The 21,459-nt window shown below is 34.9% G+C and overlaps 3 protein-coding genes across 8 annotated transcripts; all 3 read right to left on the reverse strand.

Moving 5' to 3' along the window:
• Positions 1 to 127: 127 nt before the first annotated feature.
• LOC110599606 (ribonuclease J) lies at positions 128 to 16,287 on the reverse strand. 6 transcript variants are annotated; one of them, XM_021736064.2, is made up of 17 exons: positions 15,930 to 16,287; positions 14,661 to 14,889; positions 14,182 to 14,305; positions 12,516 to 12,572; positions 11,982 to 12,173; positions 11,832 to 11,909; positions 11,067 to 11,249; positions 10,892 to 10,972; positions 10,397 to 10,462; positions 10,237 to 10,329; positions 4,684 to 4,809; positions 3,074 to 3,187; positions 2,371 to 2,466; positions 2,185 to 2,282; positions 1,662 to 2,110; positions 800 to 1,236; positions 128 to 602 (listed from the first exon to the last, which is right to left on the reverse strand). In XM_021736064.2, exons 1-17 carry the CDS (start codon positions 16,129 to 16,131, stop codon positions 498 to 500), a joined length of 2,730 nt encoding a protein of 909 aa, XP_021591756.2. In that variant the 5' UTR covers positions 16,132 to 16,287; the 3' UTR covers positions 128 to 497. The 6 variants fall into 6 exon arrangements, with proteins under 6 accessions (XP_021591756.2, XP_021591754.2, XP_021591755.2 ...); XM_021736062.2 differs by having other exon boundaries at positions 800 to 1,251; XM_021736063.2 differs by having other exon boundaries at positions 128 to 593; positions 800 to 1,251; positions 15,930 to 16,286.
• LOC122721713 lies at positions 5,231 to 9,632 on the reverse strand. Its single transcript, XM_043950244.1, has 2 exons — positions 9,407 to 9,632; positions 5,231 to 9,315 (listed from the first exon to the last, which is right to left on the reverse strand). Exons 1-2 carry the CDS (start codon positions 9,630 to 9,632, stop codon positions 8,948 to 8,950), a joined length of 594 nt encoding a protein of 197 aa, XP_043806179.1. The 3' UTR covers positions 5,231 to 8,947.
• A 1,677-nt stretch (positions 16,288 to 17,964) lies between the features above and the next one.
• LOC110631103 (cycloeucalenol cycloisomerase) lies at positions 17,965 to 21,419 on the reverse strand. The gene is made up of 8 exons (XM_043950071.1): positions 21,183 to 21,419; positions 20,935 to 21,077; positions 20,625 to 20,708; positions 20,458 to 20,499; positions 19,574 to 19,684; positions 19,300 to 19,491; positions 18,959 to 19,056; positions 17,965 to 18,449 (listed from the first exon to the last, which is right to left on the reverse strand). The coding sequence occupies exons 1-8, from the start codon at positions 21,187 to 21,189 to the stop codon at positions 18,257 to 18,259; spliced, it is 870 nt and encodes a 289-aa protein (XP_043806006.1). The 5' UTR covers positions 21,190 to 21,419; the 3' UTR covers positions 17,965 to 18,256.
• Between the last annotated feature and the right edge of the window lie 40 nt (positions 21,420 to 21,459).

Here is a 21,459-nt window from a genome sequence, read left to right on the forward strand (position 1 = left end):
ATTTTAAAAATATCACAACTTTTTTGAAAATTTTATTATTCATTTAATTTTTATTATACATAGTACATATCAGAATGTAGAAAGAATCATTCTTGGAGATTAATTAAATTTGAACAGCACCCACAAATTACTACATCACATCAAAAATTTTTAATATAACAAATACTAAGGGAAAAAAAATACAAAATAAACATCCTCTGCACCAAAACATTCCACAATCATAATAATCAAATGATACCTACATATGAGATGACCATTTTACAATTATTACTCGTCACTGAATGTGTATCTCATTAATAATTCAATGGAGCCCCTAAAGCTTCAAAATTTGCCCCATTTCTTTTTTAAGTAGGAATCCTTGATGCTGAGGCTGTGCTACTGCTACTTGTGTGATCCCACACCGCAGCCATTCCCATCCAAGGTTCATTTGGACAAGCACTGCCTCTCCCAGACACTTGCGCGACCATCTTCATGTGTTGAATATATCAACCCAATCATCATTTTGTTGACGTTGCCTCGAAGCCAGATAAAATTTTATCCATGTCTTCAAAATAGGGCCACACTTTTCGGCTTTTCTCGTCACTCGCGTTTTCCTGTTCATGCTAGGGTGATTGTCACTAAGCAATATGAAAAAAAAAAACAAGGTATAAAAAGAGTTCAAATATCTTATCATATTGAAAAGCAAGAGTTGGGCACAAATATGCACGTGTACATGTACCAAGAATAATTTCATTATAAAAAATAGAGGGAATTTAAAATGAACCAAAATTGTAATACAAGAAAAGGAAGAAGATCAAACCTCATATTTCTGAACCAGAGATGCCCACAAAGATTTGCATTGTCCAGGAGTTCGATTGAATCCTTCAGCTATCAAGTTTTCAGATATCTCTTCCCACAGAGCCATTCGCCCCTTTACAACATGAAATCTATCATGTAAATCCCCACGCATTTTTATCAGCCTTTTCACCTCCTCGGGTTTCCATTTGTTCCTTTTCACTCGCTTGGAAGGCTTTGATTGAGAATTTTGCACAGTTGAAGAGTTATCATCACTGCTCATACTACCATCTTCCTTGAGCTCGTTTACATTTTCCTGCTGTGGAACCAAATTGTCCACGGGTGATGATGGTGAAACGAATGATTTCCAGAAATCATCTTGATCCTCAGAGTCGGAAGGAAGGCTATCAGCCAAGCTGGAAGTTGAGGTAGTGGTTTCTTCGTTGACTGGTAGTCTCCCAACTTGAATATCATCAACTGTGTGAGTACCATGTAGGAAAAAAGAGCAGAATATACATGCTGCTTAATACACATGTTCAAAGGGAAAAGAAAAAAAAAAAAAGCACTAGCAATGACATGCTAGATTAAGGCATAGGTAAAATACAAATCTATGCACATGCTGAAATTATGGCTTGCCTCATACAAACAGCTGGGAAGATAGAGAGTAAGTACATTCATTTCAGATACGATAAGGATTTCTCAGTAAGGCAATTCATGCACCCGAACAAATACACAGAAGTAAAAAATTCTCCCAAATGCACAGGGGTACAGGTATCCACCAATACATGCATGCAAATGTATGCATGTGTGCACACGAGCAATCACACACGGTCACAGACACAAACACATCTATACATACATATAGGAGAGAGAGAGAGAGGGTGGACCTTCCAAATTCCGTTGCGATGTGTTATCTAAATGCATATAGCCATTGCTTTCTTCTTGTGTCTTGTTTGAGCGATTTTTTTTGGGATATCCATCAACCACTTTTTTCAATGATGATATCCCAACACCAATATGAGAGTTACCGGATAGCCTTGTTTTGATCTCATCAGAGAGAACTCCAGCTGGGTTTTCCATCGCGATGGCAATGACTTCAGGCCTTTTACCACTATACTTCCTCACCATCTTCCTCAAAACCTCAGACACCATCTTTTCCATGTGAGATAAAGGGCAATTCACAGGACAGCTCGAAAGTGCAGCATGGGCAGCTTTGTGGAGAGCATCTAAAAGCTTCCCTTTATCCAGCCACAAGCAGCGTGTCGTGATTCTGATTTTTCCTTTTATGGTATTCTCAATGAGACTTTCTGAATTTTGTGGCCGTAAAATTTCCATGCTACAACAGAGAAAAGTCAACACCACTAACGCAATAACAATAGGTGAACTCATCTGTAGATCAAAATGTTCTACCTGACCACTATAATGCCATCTGTTGCGATTCTTAGTCTCTCATCAACACAAAGTTCGGCAGATGTGCCAAATGCTTTATCTCCATCACTATACATCAACTGCAGTATAAATGAGACTGTAGTTAGTGTAATATTTCTCAACTGGATTATTGTGACCAAGAAATTGAAATCTTCAAGTATAACCAACCTGCAAGTTTTCTTTCCCAAGGGAAATAAAACCATTTGATATAACTCTTCTGTTCCTCAAGTGGGAAACCCCTAGCATCTCTCCATTTTTAATAACCTGAAAAATCATAAGTAATTTTTACCCACGTCATATTTGTAGTTTCAAATTATAACACCAAACCAAATCATGTCAATTGTCGTGTGCATAATAAATCCACTGTATGCGTATCTAGCGTCAAACAACAATAAAACTAGATTGAGAAGTCTTTCCCTGTCATGGTGGAATTTCAATAACAAGAAGGAGAAAGATGGCATGCAAAGCCATGTGAGTAAATACCCAGCCTAATGTGTACTGCCAGTGAAATTTGATGGGAAAAGTCCATTGGGATTTGGCCCATTCGGGTATGCTTGGAAGATTCCCGATCTATATGATATTATAAACAAGTTTCAGCAGCCCATGCTTCAAAGCTTGCAATGTAGCTGGTATTCTGCATATGTCTAATTAAAGGTCCCAGGACAAGCCTAAACCTTGAATTGGACGCTATCAACCAAGAGAGCAACACTCACACTAAAGCTACCATATATGAGCAGATCATGCTGTGAGTTGGAACTTAAAATGGCATGGCATGTAACTTGGTTAAACAATTACAAATATAGAATATCTTTTCAAATTAAGATTATTGTTATTCACATCAGTGAACCAAGAATATGGAAAGTTGACTCACCGTAGTATGTCCAATACCAGTTGATTTCCCAAGCAATTCATGCTCTTTCAAGAACAAGAGTTCACCATGTATAGGAAGAAAATGTTGCGGCTTCACAATTCTAAGTATCTCTTCCTGAACAAATTAGATTAATATTTAGATAATTCTCATCAAACTATATGGCCTTTGCCTTACAATAGTAAATAAAATGATAGTGTAACCACCATAGAGAGAAATACCAAGATGCAAATCAAGTTTGAGTGAAAAAGACATCACCAAACATGAAATCAAAATAGTTTATTCACCACTCTCTAAACAAGGGGCTGATGTCTGTGGCAATAATTCTAAGTAGTTCTCAATTTAAAAAAGGGCCAAAATTAATATGGTAACACCAAGGCTCCATTTGTTTTGTGGAAAATAACTTGTATGTGAAAATATTTTCCAAGGAAATTATTTTCCATGAAAAGGACTTTTTTTCCCATTGTTTGTTTGCAATGTTAAAAAATAAAGAGTGTTACCAAGATCCATAATAGGAAGTTCAATCGGGTTAATAAGATTCTCATAGTTCGGAAAACAATTTATTCTTTCCAAATGACTCATTTTGCTTAAAAATGACTTAATTTTCCCTTTTACTAGAAAAATATTTGTAGTTGACCTATTTTCCCAAGTGCCTCAAACCATGGTTTTAAATAATGGCTGTTACGTGACGTAACGGCCGTTATGTAACGGATTTTGGGGGGGCCATTACCGTTATCCCATTATATAACAGCCCCTCCTGATTTGCAGGCGTAACGGCCGTTACATAATGGTAACAGCCGTTACCGACCGTTACATAACGGTAATGGCCGTTATCAATAATTAAAATTATTTTATATCTTTTATCTTTTGCTCTATTTTCATTTTCATTAGTTTCTATACTTTTCAGCAACTTCAAAGACTATATTTTTTAAGTTTTCTCTTCCCTTTCTCTTTCAAATTTCAATCTTCCCTGCATATTTCTCATATATACTTAGATCCATTATAAACTACTCTATTTCCAAGCTTATTTCTTCTAAAAAATTAGTTAAATTTTATCTATTTTAGTTTTTAATTGCTGTTTTTTTTTCCTTTTTTTTTGTAAGTTTTTGTGGATTAAAGTGTTAGTTTTGAGTTAAAATTATACTTTGAGCTATTAGTTTACTCGATCTATAAAGATTATGTTGATTTTTCTTATTTTAAACTATATGATGTTTAACTTAAGTTAAACAATCTATATTTTATATATTTATGTTTATTATGCATTTGTATACATTGTTCTAAATTAAATCTAATCAATATCATTTTATTTATGAACTTTGCAAACATTTTTAAAAAATTTGCATAGCGCTAGGCCGTTACTATTATGTTACGGCCGTTATAGGTCTGTTTCCGTTATCCGCAACCACCACCGCGAATGTGGCCGCGACCGTGATTTAAAACCATGCTCAAAACTCTAATAAATGTGAAAATGTTTGCTTGAAAAAAATTTCTCGCTAAACAGATGAAGCCTGAGAAACAGCCATGTCCAGTTAATTGAAACCAGGATCAATTAATATGTGATATGATGCCAAAAATTACATATGAAATCCTGAGAAAATCATAAAATATCTTACCAGTTCTCCACGATATCCATGGCCAGATGTGTGCAGCAGTTCATTCTTGCCCATTATTATAGTTGAACCAATATCTGATATACGGTTCAACATTTTCATCACCCTAGATTCATTGCCAGGGATGACCTGAAAGCAAAACATAAAACTGCTGCTAATAATAAACAACAAAAACAAAATATTAACTAAAATCATAACCATCTTCCAAATGTCCGACTAAAAACTTGCAGAAGCAAGGAGAAAGCAGAAGAGAATGTTTTGACAAGTCAGTGACAGCAATTATCACCAGAAACATGTTTTGATAAGTTCAGTGATAGCAATTATCACAAAAAAAAGTTGAATGTATGTAAATAGTTGGGCCTAAAATCAAAAGCTTGACTAGTTCAAACTGTAAAATTTATTAGAAAATGGCCAACTAACTGCATCTCTTTTTTTTTCCCCAAAAAAATGAATTTGAGGAATAGAACAAATTTTATCAACATCTTTGACCATATTCCTATTTAGCAGCTCTCCTGTACAGTTTTGTTTGAACATCACATATTAAATTTGGCACTTCCAACATTTACAGCATCTTCGATTCTACATACTATATCATGAGTGTACTATCACTCAACCAGAAGATTGAGAACATCTTCTATTATTCCATACAAAGCACATGAACATGAAGTAGAAAACTATAAATCACATCCATGAAGAAGGCAAAGATGGAAGAGAGTATAAGCTTAAATCAGTATAAGTTCTGTTGAATGTATAAATTAAAATTTGTTAACACATATATAGTTATTGAAACCTTTGATGAAAAGAAGAAAAAGAGAGTGGAAGATTTGAGAGAAAATAATTAGATTATTCCCCTCAAGGCAATTGGAGTATATATACTACTTACAAGAATACATATTAAGTAAAAAAATAAATTAATTCCCTAATTATAGTCTAATCATATCCCAATCATATCACATAATCATATCCCTAATTATTACTACAAATCTAGGCTATTTACAAAAAAGATCTCAACACTCCCCCTCAAGTTGGAGCGTTCATATCACGTACTTCAAATTTGTTACAAATATACTCGATTCGTGATTTTCGAAGTGATTTTGTGAAAACAACAGCTAGTTTATCATTTGAGTTGACAAAGCTAGTAGAAATGCATCTGGACTCAATCTTTTGTCCAATAAAATGGCAATCCACCTCTATATGCTTCGTCCTCTCATAAAAAATTGGATTTGATGTAATATGGAGGGCAGCTTGATTATCACATATCAGTTTCGTTTGGCCAATATCGCTATATTTCAATTCTTGAAGGATTTGATGCAATATGGAAGGCACCCTCAAGTTGGAGCGTTCATATCATATACTTCAAATTTGTTACAAATATACTCGATTCGTGATCTTCGAAGTGATTTTGTGAAAACAACAGCTAGTTTATCATTTGAGTTGACAAAGCTAGTAGAAATGCATCTGGACTCAATCTTTTGTCCAATAAAATGGCAATCCACCTCTATATGCTTCGTCCTCTCATGAAAAATTGGATTTGATGCAATATGGAGGGCAGCTTGATTATCACATATCAGCTTCGTTTGGCCAATATCGCTATATTTCAATTCTTGAAGGATTTGATGCAATATGGAGGGCAGCTTGATTATCACATATCAGCTTCGTTTGGCCAATATCGCTATATTTCAATTCTTGAAGGAGTTACTTCAACCAAATGACTTCGCATGTTGCTGAAGCCATAGCTCGATATTCTGCTTCTGCACTTGATCTTGCAACCACACTCTGTTTTTTACTTTTCCAGGATATAAGATTTCCTCCAATCATAATACAATATCTTAAAGTAGATCGTCTATCTGAAGGAGAACCTGTCCAATCTGCATCAGAATAGCCAACAATTTGCGAGTGACTCTTGTCCTCATAGAGTAGACCCTATTCTGGAGCTCCTTTGATATATCTAAGAATGCGAATGATTGTATCCCAGTGATTACTGTATGGAGTTTAAAGAAATTGACTAACTACACTTATAGCAAAGGAAATATTTGGTCGTGTGATAGTGAGATAATTGAGCTTGCCAACTAATCTTCTATATATAGCAGGATCTTTAAGTGGCTCCCCCTGTTCAAGAACAAGTTTGAGATTTGAATCCATGGGAGTATCCACGTGTCTACAGTCTAACATGCCTGTTTCTTCCAATATATCCAAAATATATTTCCATTGAGAAATCGCAATACCTGTTTTAGACTACCACTTCAATTCTCAAGAAATACTTCACTTTTCCCAGATCTTTAGTTTGGAAATGACTGAACAAATGTTGCTTAAGCTGAGAGATTCCATCATGATCATTTCCTGTAATGACAATATCATCAACATAGATCACCAAGTAGATGCATCTATCACCATTATAACGAAAAAATACGGAATGATCAGAATTACTTCAAGACATTCCAAACTGTTGAACTACAGTGCTAAATCGTCCAAACCATGCTCTTGGAGACTGTTTTAGCCCATACAAAGAGCGTCGAAGACGACATACTAAGCCTAACTCCCCCTGAGCAACAAACCCTGGAGGTTGCTCTATGTAAACTTCTTCAGCGAGCTCTCCGTAAAGAAAGGTATTTTTAATGTCCAGCTGATGCAGGGTCCAGTGATTAATTGCAGCCAATGAGATAAGGAGGCAAACAGAAGCTATTTTGGCTACTGGAGAGAAAGTATCACTGTAATGAAACCCAAAAATCTGTGTGTAACCTTTAACTAGGCGATCAATTTTGCCATCAGGTCCCACCTTAACTGTGTAAACCCATCGACAACCAACAGTAGACTTACTAGGTGGTAAGGATACCAGTTCCCAAGTTCCATTGTTATGCAGAGCATTCATTTCTTCAACCATGGCATTACACCAACCAAGATGATCCAATGTTTCTTTAACTGTCTTGGGTATGGAGACAGCAGACACAACAGAGACACAAGTATAGTAGGAAGGAGACAAACGATGGTAACTCACAAAATTATAAATGGGATGAGTATTTCAGGAAGAGCGAATACCTTTTCGAAGAGCAAGAAGAGGAGTAGTTGCTGTTATTGAAGGCATGACCGAAGTAGGTGATGAAGGAACGAGAGGTGAGTTATTAGAAGTATCTGCATAAGAGATAGAAATGTCATTGTTATTAGCAGATGGGTGAGACCGACGTGTGTAGACCTAAAGAGGTGACATAGGAGTGGGAGATGGACACACTGGCTTTAAAGGAGAAATAAGATTCGGAGGTACAAGCAAAGCTTTAGGGACAAAAGTTTTGTGTGTTGGACTATAAGAAAAGTAAGGAGAGGTTTCAAAAAAGGTGACATATGCAGACACAAAATATTTGTTAGTAGTAGGATTATAGCATTTGTAACCTTTTTAAAGCCGTGAATAGCCAAGAAAAGCACATTTAACTGATTTGGACTGGAGTTTGTCTTTGCCAGGAGTATGATCATGAACAAAGCATATATATCCGAAAACACGCAGAGACAACTGGGTGGAATTCTGATTAGGAAATAGGATAGAATGAGGATTTTGATGCTGCAAAACAAAGGAATGCATTCGGTTAATCAAGTAACAGGCAGTGAGGACAACTTCCCCCCAAAATCGCAATGGAACATTGTGATGTAGGAGTAAAGTGCGGGCTGTTTCAATTAAATGCCGATTTTTTTCGCTCAGCAACCCCATTTTGTTGTGGGCTATAAGAGCAAGAAGTATGGCGAGTAATATCCTGAGTAGATAAGAAATGAGTGAATGAGGAAGACAAATATTCTCTTACATTATCACTTCGCAGTATCTTGATGCGAACACCAAATTGATTATGGATTTAAGCATAAAACTTTTGAAAAATAGGAAACAACTCAGAACGATTCTTCATCAGAAAAAGCCAAGTGCAACGAGAATAGTCATCAATAAAAGTAACAAAATATTGAAATCCCAGAGTTATACTAACCGACTTGGACCCCAAATATCTGAATGAACAATGTCAAACATAGAAGTGGCCCTATTATCGATTCATTTAGGAAAAGAAGCTCGAGTTTGCTTCCCGAGTTGACAAGACTCACATTCTAAAGAAGGCAAGGAAGAAAGACTAGGAACCTGTTTTTGTAACTTGTTCAGACTTGGATGTCCCCAACGACTATGAATGAGTTCAACGGAGGTGGAAAACACAAAAGCAATTGGAGAGTTAGAAGTGGAAAAATAGTACAATCCTTGTGACTCATATCCTGCTCCAATCATCTTCCTAGTATTCCGGTCCTACACAACCACAGATTCAACAGCAAAGATGACTGAACAGTGAAGATCTTTAGTCAATTTGCTAACAGAGATTAGGTTGTATGGACAGTCAGGGGTAAATAAAACATTAGAAAATGGGATAGAAGGCAGGAGACATACGTTACCGATCCCTTTAACTTGAGTTTGTGAACCATTAGCTAATGTAAGTTTAGATGGTGTAGAAGGTGAAACAAGAGTAGAAAAAAGAGAGAGATTACCAGAAATATGATCAGAAGCACCACAGTCGAGGATCCATAAACCAATAGGTAAAGACTTGGTTAGATAAGCAAAAGAATTACCAGAATGGGCAATATTTGATTGGGCTATGGAGATTGAATCTGAATCTGAATCTGCCAAAGAAGGATTTGCGCTTGTGAACACTAAATCTGATGTTACTATTCACAAGGGGTGTGTGAAGACGGGCTGGACAAGCGACCGAACCTGCTGGGCTGGGGTTGCCGGCGCCAAGCAATGCTGGAGAAGAGTCGCCGGCGTGAAACGGTCGCCGGAAAGATGGTGCACGCGTCCGTGCGTGGCCGGAGGGCATGTGAAGGCAAGCTGAACAGGTGACCGGACCTGCTGGGCTGGAGTCGCTGTCGCCGGGCGATGCTGGAGGAAGAATCGCCGGCGTGAAACGGTCACCGGAAGATGGTGCACGCGCCAGCATGTAGCCGAAGACAGGCTGCTTGGGGTGGCGCGTGGGGCCGAATCTGGAGGTGGTGCTTCATCGGGAAATAGATCGGAAGCCGGCGTGGGGAATGGGCTGCGTATGGCCTAAGACAGGCTGCTTGGGGTGGCGCGTGAGGCGCATGGGGCCGAATCTAGAGGCGGTGCTTCACCGAAAAGTAGATCCGAAGTCGGCGTGGAGAACGGGCTGGGAACTGATTTCCAAAAAGTCACCAGAACAAGGTGGCAGATCTGTCACTCAAAGGTGAACCAAGTTTCTTGGCTCTGGTACCATGAAACATTTGATGAAAAGAAGAAAAAGAGAGTAGAAGATTTGAGAGAAAATACTTGATTATTCCCCTCAAGCCAATTGGGTATATATACTACTTATAAGAGTACATACTAGGTAAGAAAATAAATTAAAATAAATTAATTCCCTAATTATAGCCTAATCATATCCCAATCATATCACACAATCATATCCCTAATTATTACTACAAATCTAAGCTATTTACCGAAATGATCTCAACGGTTATAATAATAATAAAGAAACGAATCCATTAGGAAAACTCTTGATTGAAAATATAAAATGGAGATCATGTTACCTTAGCTGAATACAGAATTAAATCTTCCTTGCTCAGTTTGAAGGAATGACTGCTGCCATATGATGCAAGATTCAGTGCAGCACGTGGCTCTGCCTGACACCAAAGCATGCAAAGTCACATGGCTAGTTAAAACGGACAACAGTGAATAAAATCAGCTTACTTGAGATCCAGTTGTGACAATCAGCAGATCTTTTGGAGCATAAGCGTCAATATCTTCAACTTTCACCTATATAATGTAAAGCAGAAGGGTATCATGATAACAAGATGAAATGTATAGTACATCTTGCATTCTGAATCATGATAACTACCTCAGAAGTAACACTATACAAATAGCCTATCAAAAATGCCAACTGTCTGAGCCAAATGACTTAAAGAACACCTTTTTGTTTACTAATAAAAAGCATATGAAATACATCAATCTTTAGTAGACTGATCCAAAACAATAAAACTTTAAAAGAAACATGTTCAGAAGTTGACCAATATTATGACTTGCTTCTGTAAAGTACAAATCACAATGCCTGTACAATCAGCTAAGTACTAAATACAAATAACAATAAACCAAGGAAATGAAGAGAGGATATAAACCAAAAGCTTAAGATCTAAACAATTAACAGAGAAATAAGGAAGAAAGCAAGAAAAGATTGAAGTGTTATACCAGAGTGGATGGATCAATCGGTGCCTTTCCATCCTTCCAAGCTGCATCCAAATATGTCCGCAAGGACATGCCAACAAAGACCTAAAAAATGACCATGATATCACAGCTGCTGAGGCATGTATTCCATCTTAAACATTACAATATACTAGAAGAAGAAGGACCCAGAAGCACATACCAATTTTCTACCAGTCAAATCAGCAGCAGCTTTCACACTTCCAAGACGGTGTATATTGGATGCAAATTGAGTAGTAATAACCCTTCCTTTAGCGGCTGAAATACGTCTCATTAGTGCATCTGCCACCACACTTTCACTAATTGTCCTTCCAGGTGACAAAACATTTGTAGAGTCACTCATCATCTGAGCAGAAGTGCACATTAATTACAATGTCAAGTTGCATTTCTTTATGAACAGCTTTAATAAAAGAAATAAATTTATAATGCATCTATAATAAACAATACCAATTAAAGAATCATAATACCTATTCAAAACTAAAATTAACCAACAAGAGGGAAAGAGAGGTTAAACACATGAATAATCTCTCAAATGAATAACCAAAGAAAATAAATCTACAGCATTAGGTGCCATACTTCAACGCAAAATTTTAAACCTAAAAAGGGGTAAAATGGTTTTCAAATTGAAAGAAAGGATAGTGAGTGCTTTGGAATTGTTTTTCTCCACTGCATGACTGCAAAAATGTTTCCTTAGACTGTCAAGAGTAATCAGTTTTCCCCATGTATGTGTTATCAAGAAATAGAAGTCAGTTGGTCAAGTAGACCATATATGGGACTGCTCTTCATTCGATGTTTAAGCACAAAAACAGAGAAGGGATGTTTTTGTTTTGTGGTTTCCATATCTTAAAAAATGTTGAACCCAATAAATATGACTTTCACAAACAATATGACAAGCTGATGATGTGGTAGATAAGTCCAGAAGGCTTACCAGAGTTACTCCTTCTTTTGAAAGTTCTTCTAATGCTTCACGATCAAAAACTTTCCCATCCAATGGAGATTCATCAATCTGCAAATGAATACCTTCTTAGCCACTTGTGAAGTGAAATAAAAAAGAAGCTATATCAAACCATAAGCTTACCTTCCAGTCCCCAGTATGAAGTATTGTACCATCATCACAGCGAAGTACCAGTCCACAACAATCAGGGATAGAATGAGTCACCCTTATCGGCTCTACTTCGAAAGGCCCAGCTATAAATTTCTTCCTTGTTCTGAAAACCTTAAGTCTAGAATAAACAAAAATCCCATTCTCCTTCAAACGCTTTTTGATCAACTGTTGAAAAATTAAAAAAGTATATGAAAATCATCTACAACCACATCTTCCATGCAAGTGTTAATAAATTTGTAGCAGTACTTGAACTTGCTTTGCTTTTTTTTTTTCCTATTAAAAGAATGACGTTACAATTAATATACTTGAAAGAGTGAATATATGATTTTAGTTTCTTAGTACCTAACAGACAAATCATGACATGAGCTAGCCAGGCTATTTTGTCAAGTGAGGGAGACTTCATAACAATATATCTCTGTGTGTGTACATATATATACATATATATGCTCAAGTTGACAAAATTAAGCCTCATAAGTATGCATGTAAAGTAGCACCCAAAATAAGTACCTCCATTGTAAATGATGATGCATATATTGGCGTACGGGAGTCCAGAGCTGGGATAACCTGCTTGGACAGTAAGAGGATTATTCTTAAATATATAAATAAAGAGCAAAATGCTTGAAATCAGATGAGAAGTATTCAAAATAAGCATGCATGATGAGAAGAAACATTTACCCTTCATTTGGAAAAATTCATTTTTTAAGAAAAGAACTCAAATAAATTCTTATAAAATCATGCATGATTTTAATCCCTTTTAAATGAAATTTTTTTAAGTAAAAAAAGGAATTCTGTCATTCTAAACAAGAGAATTAATAGAAAAGAAATCAATTGAGTTAAATTCTTAAGAAATTCTTGATTCCAAACAGGGGGTAAGACATCATACATGGTTGAGATCAATGATGCAGCCTATAAGGCTGAAACCATCCAGAAAAAGAATAAATCCACAAAAAACCTGACTACCAAATCTAAAAGCCAAAATAAATCTTGAATTATGATTTCCCAGTTTCATCTCTAATCCTTCAAATGATTCTTCTCAATCACCAGCGTTTTAACCACTCATAAGCTAGGGTTCCTTGCTCCCCCTCCCCCCCCCCCCCCCCAAAAAAAAAAAAAAAAAGAGAAACCCTCTACTTAGCCCAATTATCAAATACCAACTCCAGAGAAATAAGTGCATGGTTGGTATGACATAATTTAACATAATGAAATGCACTTTTTCTATATTTTTCTATGGAATTCTATTATTCCCAATTACTTCCTACCAAACATGCACTAGATGCAAAAGTTGGAAGCCATAGGGAATGTGCTCCATAATGAAAGTAAATCCATCTAAACTGCAGCAATGCCAAATTATAGTTAACAGCAATGCCACAACAAACCACAAGCAAAAATTACTGATGAACCAAGCCGATCCCTTAAGAAGGCTCCAAATATGTGATGAACAAAATAATGTGCTCATGAAAGCAGCCATCAGCAGGTTTTGAACATAATAACCCACCTAAAGTCTTCAAATTCACGTTTCTCCTCCATTAAAAATAAGCTAAAATTTTCTAGAATCCAATACTAGACCCAGAAAACTATTATATTTTGACAACTGCTGCTCCTTGCAAGTCTCGTGTTGATTTTTCACCTATTTATACACCTTCTCCATCCCAAGTACATGGACCAAGCTGCCCCAGCCATCAGCCAAGGTAATAGTGCAGCTTATTCTCTACCAAACACTAATTGTTGGCTCAGCTATGGGACTACACCCTGAAACTAGAGAACAACAGAAAAAATAATATAGGCTGAATGTATAATTTGGCCCCTAATCTTTACATAAAAAGCCAATTATTACCCTGACCTTTTCATTGTTAACTTTTGATGCCTGGTCTTTATAAAGTGTAACTACTAAACCACCTATGCGCGGATGTGAATTACGCTCTCTTGGAATTTTCATGACTTAAATAATTACACTTTGTAAAGTTCGTGGGTTTAATAGTTTTACTTTGTAAAGTTTAGGGTTTAAATAGTTATACTATCACAAAGGTCAAGTGATAACAGTTAATAAAGCAAAGGTCAGATTGTCAACTAACTTTTTGTATAAATGTCAGAGTTAACAAAGTTAATAGACTTGTATTTCATTTTGCAGTATAAAGTCAAAATGCAATTTTCAAGAAGTCGAGGGAAACTTTACCCAAGGCAACGCACCAATGTGATCTTCGTGTCCATGTGTTATAACAACAGCTTCAATTTTGTGGCTCCATCTTTTTATAAATGTGGTATCAGGTATAATTTTTTGGACTCCAAGCTCATCATAGCTGAAACACGGATCGCACGAATATTAAAATGTCAGCACATCAGTTGACAATAAACAACATGGCTACTAATCATGCATACAAAAGAAAACTGCAATTTCTGGTGCCTTCACATAAATGTATTACTCAAGGTGTGATTTACGGAAGCATGCACAATGAATTCGGTAACACATTATATTACACATGTTTAATCCCCTTGATAATTCATGCTATTAGTAAATTGCTAATTATTGATGAAGCAACTGAATCGGTAAAGTGTGAGTAACTGCGATGGAATAAATCCTCATAAGAAATCATTATCCACTTGGCAGAAATGCAATGCATTAAACATCAAATCAAGGAAGCAAAAAATACTTACTCAGGAAACATAACACCAGCATCAATTAGTATGTAGCGATCATGATTCCCAACAAGCATGCAATTCATTCCAATCTCACCTAGGCCACCAATAGGAATAATGCGGATTGGTGGACCATTAGACCCTTCATAAAACTGTTCCAATTTTCGTTTAACAGAATCCTCCATACTTTTCCCTGCCCCTTCTAATCTTCCTGATCTCTTACGTGAAGCTTTGGATCCATGATTGCCTAGAATGAGCCGAGATAGCACAACAATCATGAAAACTAAATTCATGGTAGCAATTATTTTTACGATACCAGAAAGGCCAAAATGATAAACTGAAAAAGGAAAAGAAGATATTTGGGGGGAAAAGACACAATGACGGCTAGAGGCTCAGATACAAGTCACCAAAAAATCAATCTACCAACCAAAATAAGTTATGCACCAAAAGAATTGAAAATTTCAATACTTAAAATGAGGCGGCGTTATGGAGTGCCTATGGCCAGTACGTTCTAAAATATGGATTCCAAGGAGAACAAAATGAAAAACAAATGTCAGAAAATTCAGCCTTTCGAGGTTTCAAACTCAAGTGAACATGTAGACAACTAGACATGCTCATATATTAAGTTTAGACGTGTACGAGCTCTTATGTAAGAGATTATGGGAAAAAACTATATACTTGTGTTAACAACTTCTAATGAGATTAAGTTGGTCGGCTCAGTTTCTATCTTAAACTTCCCATTATTTGACACAACCTAGTGTTAAACTCCCTCAAATTAACCAAACACAACAGCTTAAATTCCTTTTCATTCTTAAAAAAAATTATGGGATCAAAAGAAAGTTCAATAAAATTAAAGTGCAAACAGTTTTTCAAGACAGCTCTAGCTTTAACAGTTGAAGAGTCCAAATAAACAACCCTTTCCAATCTAAATCTTCCAAATATAAGACTTTCTGATATATAGCTAATATAAGCTCTGAAGCATAATAAACAAGTTTGAAAGAATAAACCAGGTGTTTAAACCCCATAGTTCTCTTTTCTAGAAATCCCATTACACCAAAACAACCACTCCACTAGTCCACTGACCTAAAAAAATGTTTTTATTACTTCAAGTCAAATTCTCCCATTTGTTCACACGCTAAAACAAAAAATTCCGTAGCACCACAATTTCACTTTCTTTTCTCAGACTATTCCTTCCTTTTTCTAACACCAAAATGTAAGGATGCAAATCAAAGAACAACAAGGTGTGACAATTAAAATCATTCTCCGACATTTTAGAACTGCACGCACCTGTAGTCATAGGAGAACGGAAGGAGTACGAAATGGAAAACTTCCTCGGGCTCGGGCGGCCACAAAGACTATTGGGGAACAGCGAGATAGTACTAAAGGCGGCCATGTTTTGCAAGTCTTTGAGCCTACAGGCAGCAAAGCATGTAGACCCAGTGTATAAGGAATGGGATAGAGAAAAACCCCCCAAAAACCCTAAATACATGTGTTTTTGCAGTTGCAGAGATTAGAAACTGAGAATTGAATTTAGGAAGAAAGTTTAGGTTTATGATTTAGATAAAGTGAGGCAGCTACTTGGAGCGGGAAGTGAGTAAAGGCTTAAAGCCAAGGGCTGGTTGAGAACCAAAATACCTTTCTTATCATTTCCTCACAAAAAGATCCAGATTAATGATAAGAAGCTCGCACGTGCCTGCTCAAATTTCCACACGCGTATGATAATATTTCGAGTTTATTTAATTTACTAGAAGTTATAATATTTATATTTAAATTTATATAAAATTAATTAACATACATATACTAAATATTTTATTTTACATTTAAAAATATTTATTTAATTATTATTAAATTTATTGTCGCTCACATTTTGAATAAATATATTATTTCAAACTTTTTATGTGGCAGCTAATTATCTCTTCCCAAGTTGAACACTACTTGGGCTTATTTCGACTGATAATTGAAATTGACTGGTTATTAATAATATTTAAATTTATTTTAAAATTAATTAAAAATTAATTTAAATTATTTAAATTTATCTCAAATTTAATTATTATTCGAATAAAATTAAAACTCATTTAATTTTATATATTTTAATTAATAATTTATATAAAAAATATTTTTATTAATAATTTTTATTTAAAAATTTAACATTTTTAAAAATTATTTAAATTTTAATTTTTAAATAAAAAAATATAAAAAATTTTATAAATATTATTACAAAATATATTATTTTATATTAAATTAATTATTTATATAAATAAATTTGAATAATAAATATTCTATACATAAAATTTAAATTTAATCTGAATTTACAATAAATATTATATTTTAAATTTAAATTTATTTTAAATTTGATTATAATTATTTAAATTTATTTTATTATAATTAATTGAAAAATTAAATTATCCAAACCGTTTTATGAGTATCGAATCCGTGTTACTGATTCATTGCCATCCTAACCCAAGTAGAGACATAAAAGTAGAATTGAAGGCTTTGTTCATGTTTATTTTTGCTTTTTTATTATTTTGATTCAATTAGTTCTCAATACTCTATTTTTTAATAAGTGAGACTTTGATTCAATTAAAATAAGTCATATCTAAACTTGATCAAATTAAAATTAATTTTTATTAAATTTAAATTTAGTTAATATTAATTTAATTTTGATGTGATCAATTGTGATTGGATTCTGATATAAACTTGAACAAAATTCGTGATTCATTTATAAAAAAAAATTAAATGAATTTTTTTAAAATTATATAAAAATTTAATTTTTTTACGAGAAATTAATTTTTTTTTAAATCAGATAAAAATTTAATTTTTTTTAAATTAAAAAATTTACTATAAATAAGGAATTTATTAAAAAAGAAATAAATTAAATTGAATTTTTAATAAATTATTGATTAAGATATCATATTTAAATAATTATTATGTATTAAAACATTTCATTAAATATTATATCCAAACATTGTTGTAAATTATATGTATGAAAAGTTTTATTTCATATTAATAATATTAGATAAAATGAAATTTTGTATGTTTTAATTTACAAAAGTTTGTTTTGTTTTACCTTTTTAATTTCATTATATAGTATGCATATAAATATGGAAATGAGAGCTAAATAATGTAATTAATAGAAAAAAAAAAATTATTGAGCTTTAAAGTTTTATATATAAATATAAATTAACTTTTTTATTCAATAGGCCAAAATAAAATAGTAAAAGGGAATAATGAGACATTACTGGACTTCAGTTTACATCATTACTAGGTTGCTGTATTTCATATTATTTGATTAATTCTTCGTTTATTTACTTTGCATATAATATAACTTCAACCAATCAGCTAGGGTTCTATTATATAGATGCTATAATTTGTACTCCTAATCCTATCTGGGTGAAAAAGAAGAAAGACACAGTATTACCCTTCTGTCAGGATCTAACCACACTAACCAGAAGCACTGGACACCACACCAGCCATGAAAATTACTGCTGCAAGTTTCATTGCACCCAAGTTGAAGCAATCCATGATATGGAAAAGCCACTGGTCTAATAAATTAGCAAGTTATAGTTAATGTTACAACATCAGGTGCTGGAAACTTCAACAGTGAGGTAGATTCATCAAGTTTCATTGGCATGTCCGTGAAACCATGGCAGTCCCCGTTGAAGGCATTGTTTTGCATTTCGCTGCGGAACAATGGGTCCAAGAAAGATCCTCCACAAGTCAAGTATTATTGTTACCAACATTGCAGCACCCAAAGCGTCAACAGCCACTCTTGTTAAGTCCCATAAGTCACCAGGTTTCTCATCGATCCTGTGTGCATCAGTGAATCCCACAAGGAAGAGTCAGAATACATCTTTTTCCCCCCATTCTGGACCAGGAGTAAGAATATCTTTGACATATAATTAATTATGGTACTGGAGTAAGAATATATTTGATATGTAATTAAGGCACGAGTCATTGTTCTAGATACTACACATATAAAATTACTCAAATGATTCCATTTTCTTTTCACTTTTTCAACTTGATGTTTTCTGATCACTTGTGTTATTCTTCCCCCCCCCCCCAAAAAAAAAAAAGTAGCATCCCTATTATCGCCAATTTACAGTACAATTGAAACATCTAAAGTAACTAGACAAATTTTACCATGACCTGAAGCACATTAATCTGAGAATACAATTCCAGTATTTTCTACAAATTAGGAGCAATTAGTGTCATCAACCAAGCATATTCTACAATGCAAAAACTATTAGCATACTGAAAAGCATAAGAGAAGCAGCAATGACCAGAAATTCAAATTTCTCAGTAGGTTTATTTCTTACCTCAGAAACATTGGGAAGCTTACAATGAAGTAGATGGCGTAAAACAAGGATCCGACTTTGTACATGGAAGCCCGGTCCACAAATTCATAGTAAGGAAACTGCACATATTCAAAACATGAAGATATACTTAGTTAAAAGAGGCCACAAACTTTATCAAATCAATATCCAGATGAGGCACAGAGATACTTGTTAGATTAGATAAAACTAAATCCTCAGTAATATAAAAAGAGCATATTCTGCATTGACTAAACTATTTATTTACGTGAAATGTGCTTCTTTTATGGTTAGATAAAAAAAAGTTAATTAAGTATGCTACAAGCAAGTTGGCAGTTAGCACATACATTAGAAATGGCTAAAGTCTCCAGGTATGCTATGAAATATGAAAGAGCCAAAATCCATGCTGCCTCGATAACCCACTGAACTTTATCTGGTAAGTCAGTAATAGCATGCCGTAGTCTGCGAAGTGTCATATTTGCTGTGACATGGTAAAACAAGAAGCAAACGTGTGTAAGAAGGAAAGTTGTGTGGGGTACCTGCAAAAATAGTGGGACAAAATAAGCACACAGGATACTATGTAGATTGTATTAATAGGAATTTTCTTGCTTTATAGCTTACATCATTCATCTTCCATGATGGAAATGTATAAGAAGCTCCCAAAACTGTAAAGAAATAGTGTGTCCAAAAGTAATTTCCAACATAGCTGAAAATGATTATCCACAGACTAGCCTGCCACAACAATAAGTTCACAATTGAGGCCAATAGCCTTTTGTTAGAGTTGGACTTTCTTCACATGAACATGCAACTGAACTAAGTTGACATTATGAAAAAGAAATTTGAGATTTTAAGAAAATTATGGCCTAAGAAGCTAAGCCCAAGTATAATTTTTATTTTTCAAGTTCACATTCACTAAAAGGTATTCAACCAGTTAAAACATGAGAACAAACTTTGCTAAAATAGGCACCACTGAAGAAAGTAAAAACGTAACTACAAATGTCCCTCCACTCCTGCCAACACTTGTAGCATTTCTCCTTATTAAAGTTTTATACAATTGTTAAACAAAATATTATCTTGCCAGTATTCAACTACTAGTATGCTCTAAAACCTCTATTTTTACACAGTTACACTATGACTAACCAATACATCCAGGGCCATTTTGGTTATGGTCACAAAGTATTGAACAGGTTTACTAAGACAAAAAGTGGAGTTTGAATTCGCAATATTTTTTTTCCTAAATAATTTAATTCACACTACTTCGCAATTTAGAAAAATAGGGTGAGAAATTTGTAACTGCTACAAACATCCCCGGATAAAAACATAAACATAAGGTAATTGAAGAACTTCAATAGAAATTAACAGATCACTAAGCAAGATTACAAGATCATTCATCAAAAGAAAACGTAATATTCATAAAAGATTGCAAATGAAATCACAATATGATTGAATAGTTAATAAATGGAAAATGTAGAAACTAGGATGGTGAAAGGGGGCAAAATGCTTGCCTTGACCCAGTAGCGGTCTTTCCAATTCAAGCCACTATCAGCCTGTAAAAAACACCAAACAAATAAGCAAAGAAAATAAAAATCTAAAAAGCAAAAAGACAGAGAGAGAGAGAGACTTGGATTTCAGAAATTTTCCCAAAGAAAAGAGAACTGAATCATGAATTTACCTTTCCAACAAATATCATTGGTATCAAGAAAGAAGGAACTGCCGAAACCATAGCCAGAAGCAAATACTCCAGTTCCGTAAAGCTCTGCAGTAACAACAATGATACTCAGAGAATCAATGTTACACGAGCCACCACTTTTGGCGCGTGCTCTATTGCATTTGCGTGAGAAAAGCACATTAGCAGCATAATTACTCTTGTTCTGTAAATTCTTTTTTCATAAGTACAGCTCAAAATTAAACAGCAAAAAATCTGCACTGCTCTCTCAAATAAACTTTTCTAATAATTTTCTCCGAGAACAAACAGAGGTTACCTCGTAGAGTTTGTAGGGGACCACAATGCCCAGACAGAGAGTAAGCCAGAAAGGAGTATAGCAAAGGAAGAAAAGCTCACCCCATCTCTTACTAGGGTTAGGAGACAGCCATAGACTGGAACTATGGCATTCCGATTTCCTACCTGTGGTATCGTCACCGCCAATTTCTCATTAGAAAGTGATAAAATTACTGACATTAGAAAACTTTTCAGAGAAAGCCACAGCAAACAAAGAAACATAGGATTTACCGCCCATTGTTGGGATATTGATGCAAAGAGGAAATCCTTGGGATCTGGATAGTTAATGCGTGGAGCAAGAGGGCAATCTGGGTGCCGCGTTGACGGTTTCAGTGCTTTGTTAGTGAGATAGTTCACAGTGGGGAACGGAAGCTACGAGGGCGGTAGAGTAACGCGTGACAAGTGTTAACTGAGGAGGGAGGAGTGAGGAGTGAGGAGTGATGAGGGATGAGCGACGAGCGATGACAGTACCGGATTGCAGGTGCTTATATGAGTTATATCCCTATTT

The sequence above is a fragment of the Manihot esculenta genome, chromosome 14 (genome assembly GCF_001659605.2).
Source record: "Manihot esculenta cultivar AM560-2 chromosome 14, M.esculenta_v8, whole genome shotgun sequence".
Taxonomy (NCBI): domain Eukaryota; kingdom Viridiplantae; phylum Streptophyta; class Magnoliopsida; order Malpighiales; family Euphorbiaceae; genus Manihot; species Manihot esculenta.